The following is a 4,144-nucleotide window of genomic DNA, read 5'->3' on the forward strand; positions in this document are numbered from 1 at the left end:
TGTATGGCAACAGGACTCTGCACCATACTACACAAGCAGGGGAACCCAGTTGTGGCTGTTAGACAATTTCTGCGACCACATCACCCCTAACATATGGCCACCTAGCTCCCCACACTGCAACTCACTTGATTATTATGTGTGGGGCACAGTTGAGAGAGACTAACAAAACTCCTTGTAACACCAAAGATGAACTCAAAGCAAGGATTATGGCAGCATTCACCAACATAAAGGATTATGGCAGCATTCACCAACATAAACAAAGAGACCATCCAGAAGAGTAGCAGGAAATTCCAAAGTTGCCTGGAGGCTGTGGTATTTTATTAAATAAATTTACTCTTTAGTATTTCAAGATATTTTTATGTAAGTTTGATAAATATATCTGTTAAAATGAGACGCCTGTGTTATTTTCATTTATTCACCGCACCCTGTATGTATGTGTGTATATAGATATATATTCATATATATATGTATACATAGTGTGTGTGTATATATACACACAGACACACACAATATATATATATATATACAAACACATATCTTCAACTATAGCCTCGAGCCAACCAAAGCCTTGTGAGTGGATTTAGTAGATGGAAACTGAAAGAAGCCTGTTGTGTATATGTGTGTATATGTATGTATGTATTTGTGTCTGTGCTTGTCCCTGCCACCACATATATATATATTTATATAGCTATCTATATAGATGTAGTGCGTGTGTATATTTATCTATCTAGACATATACGTATATATGCAGGAGTGGCTGTGTGGTAAGAATATATATGTGTGTGTGTGTGTGTGTGCATGTGTATGTGTATGTATATATTCGTGTGTCTGTGTTTGTCCCCCCAACATCAATAGAGACCGATAGAATAAGTACTAGGCTTACAAAGAATAAGTCCTGGGGTTGTTCCAGCATGACTACAGTCAAGTGACTGAAACAAGTAAAAGAATATATATATATATGAGGGTGGGCTGAAAAGTTCATAGGCTGACTATGAAGGAGTAATGTTAGACCTGTGAAAACTTCTTATCATTAATTGCATTGTTTCTTTTCAGGTGAATTAATCTCTGACCATTGAAAGAGGACTTCAAAAGTAACAAGTAGTGACTTTTTTTGAAAATCGACAAAATTTAGCATCATGGTGTTATCAAATATCTGCAAAAAAAAGGGTTTAACTACCTCGGACATTCATGTTGACAGGGTTGCTATATTAGGGGATGATGCTCCAGCTTTATCAACACCGCAAAAGTGGACAGCTGAATTTAGGAGAGGAATGGAGAGTCTTGAAGGTGACCCAAGGCCTGGATGTCCTGTAACTGGCAACACCAAGGAAAACATTGATCATATTCGCCACATGGTGATGGACAACAAGCAACTGACAATAAATCAAATAACCAATGCTATTAGTATATCCTGTGATGGAGTTGAGAATATTCTGCACAATCAACTGGGCATGACGAAGGTTTCTACTCAGTAGTTGCAAGTCTTTTGACACCTGATCAAAAGTGCACCAGGTTAGTCACATCAAGGGAAAAATTAACATTGGCTGAGGCAGATCCAGTTGGTTTCTCTGAATGTTTCCTAACCCAGATTTTGGCTTCATTGCTTTGAGCCAAAGACAAAGAGACAATCCATGCAGTAGAAACACCCTTCCTCACCTACTCCAAAGAAGACCAAGCTTGTTTCATCTGCAAGGAAGGTAATGGCCTCAGTTTTTTGGGATGCAAAAGGCATTGTGTTTATTGGCTATCTTCAAAAGAACCACACCATCAATGAATAAGTGCTATGCCAACTTGCTGAGGCAGTTACGAAAGACTATCAAGACCAAACACCCAGAAAACCAGTGAAAAGGGTCTTGTTTCATCAGGACAATGCTGAGCACACAAGTCCTGGCTTCCAATGGCTGCTGTGACTTTGATCTGGTGGATCACCCTCTTTATTTTCTTCATCTGGCTCCATTTGACTATCATCTGTTGCTCGACATAAAAAACACTTGGCTGGGATACAGTATCACAGTGACAATAACATTATATCTGCTGCTGAGGACTATTTTGACCAGCAAGTTGAAAGCTTCTTCACCAATGGGCTCCATGCACTGCCTAATTGATGAAAGAAGTGTGTGGACCACAAGGGGGACTATGTTGAAAAATAAACATTATTTGGTCACATTCCACGAGATTGTCTTGATTAGCCTGTGAACTTTTCAGCTGACTCTTGTGTGTGTGTGTGTGTGTGTGTGTGTGTGTATGCTCACATACATGTATGCCAGCATGAAAAACAGACATTAAATGATGGTGATGATATAATTCTGGTTCAGTCTCTTACTACTCTGATTTTCAACTCTGAGTACACAGGATCTTCAGGCAAGTTATAATACTAGATGTGTACATATCCATGTCATATACACACACACATTGTAAAATATATGCAAATATATATTTCAATATACTGCAAACATTATCTGATATAGAACATAATACACTGGATGGAGTGGATAGATATACGCATTTATTACATCAACAACTAACAGTCTACTCCGATTTTTACCTTAGTCAGATCCAAATCATGACTGTCAGATTGTCATAATCAACTAAATATAATACTTAGAGTAGATTGCCATTTGTTTATATATATATGTATATATATATATATATATATATAATATATATATATATATATATATTATATATATATATAATATAAAGAGATATGGGGTGGGGAGTTGGTATTTTACTTTTCTGCAACTGTCTGCACAAAACAAGCATGTAACAGAAAATTTAATTTACAAAATGAAAAAAATATATATATTAATGACAGCAATAATAATAGTAATAATAAGGATAATAATAACCAGGATTAGACATTTCAATTCATTTTGTTTATTTTTCACATGTTTTTACTTTGAAGTTTTCAGATTGGTAAATATGGGTGGAAGTGGTTTTCATATAGTATAATTAGTAGAGAAATTTGAATTTAAAAACCTAAAATTTTAAAATCTGAACTCTAATTAAAATGTAATTTTAAAAATTGATTTTAAAAAGATTTGCGTTTTCTATTACTAATTTATTTTGAATTTCAAATCAAATTGTTTTGTGACACAAATATTCTCTCACCCACTCTTTTACATTTCTTAAAAAAAAAAAAATGTTTATCTATTTGTAATAATTTCAAACAGATTTTTTTTCTTTAAAAAAACCTCTTGAATTGAAATATCCATTTTCTATAAATACATATAAAATAATATTTTTAAAAAATTTTATTTGCAATTGACAGTTTAAATGAAATTCAAATAGTTTAAACTATATATGTATGTATGTTTATATATATATATATATATATATATATATATATATATATTAGTAGCTGAACTTCTAATTTTACACAACTCAAATGAAAAAAGAAACAAATTTTTACGTAAACTGAATTTTGATTCAATAATGATTTCTTGCATAGACACAAGGCAATAAACTTATAAGGGAGGGCAATGGGAATGTGTGACATTCATACCTTTCTTAAAGATATTAGCATAGTGTAACAGAACTCCATTGATTTGCCTTCAGCCAGACTGATAAGGAATTGAAACTCAAATGACGAGATTCAAATTATCAGGACTGGAAGTTTATTTATTGGGTTCTACAATGCTGAACACAGTAGTTTTAATACTATAATGGAATTGATAAATATTTTTTTTTTACATTAATATATATTAACATTAATATTATATAATAATAATATATTATTATATAAACTGTACAAATACATATGTGTATAATACATGTATATACATCTATATATATGTAATATATATATATATATAGATACACACACAAATATACTTCCATATACATATATACATACATACATAGACACCAACAAACATATATGTATCTGTATGCATATATGTGTGTGCATGTATGTACACACACACATGTATATGTATGTATATGTATATATGTATGTATTTATACACACACAAATATACACACATACATGTTCAAATTTGAACAGCAGTCTCTTCACAACCAGAAGTCAGGTAATTTTAATGTTGCTATACTACGAAAATTGGAGTTTTTTTTTCATTAATTGTTTTTGCGTATATATTTTTTTATAAAACAAAAGTCTTTTAGCAGTAAAAAAAATGCTAAA

General features: G+C 32.3%; 1 protein-coding gene across 1 annotated transcript; it reads left to right on the plus strand.

The window, feature by feature from the left end:
* The first annotated feature begins 1,136 nt into the window (after positions 1 to 1,136).
* On the plus strand, positions 1,137 to 1,475 carry LOC115212223. The gene has a single exon (XM_029781062.1). It carries the CDS (start codon positions 1,137 to 1,139, stop codon positions 1,473 to 1,475), a length of 339 nt encoding a protein of 112 aa, XP_029636922.1.
* Positions 1,476 to 4,144: the final 2,669 nt, after the last annotated feature.

The sequence above is a fragment of the Octopus sinensis genome, linkage group LG5, assembly GCF_006345805.1.
Source record: "Octopus sinensis linkage group LG5, ASM634580v1, whole genome shotgun sequence".
NCBI lineage: Eukaryota > Metazoa > Mollusca > Cephalopoda > Octopoda > Octopodidae > Octopus > Octopus sinensis.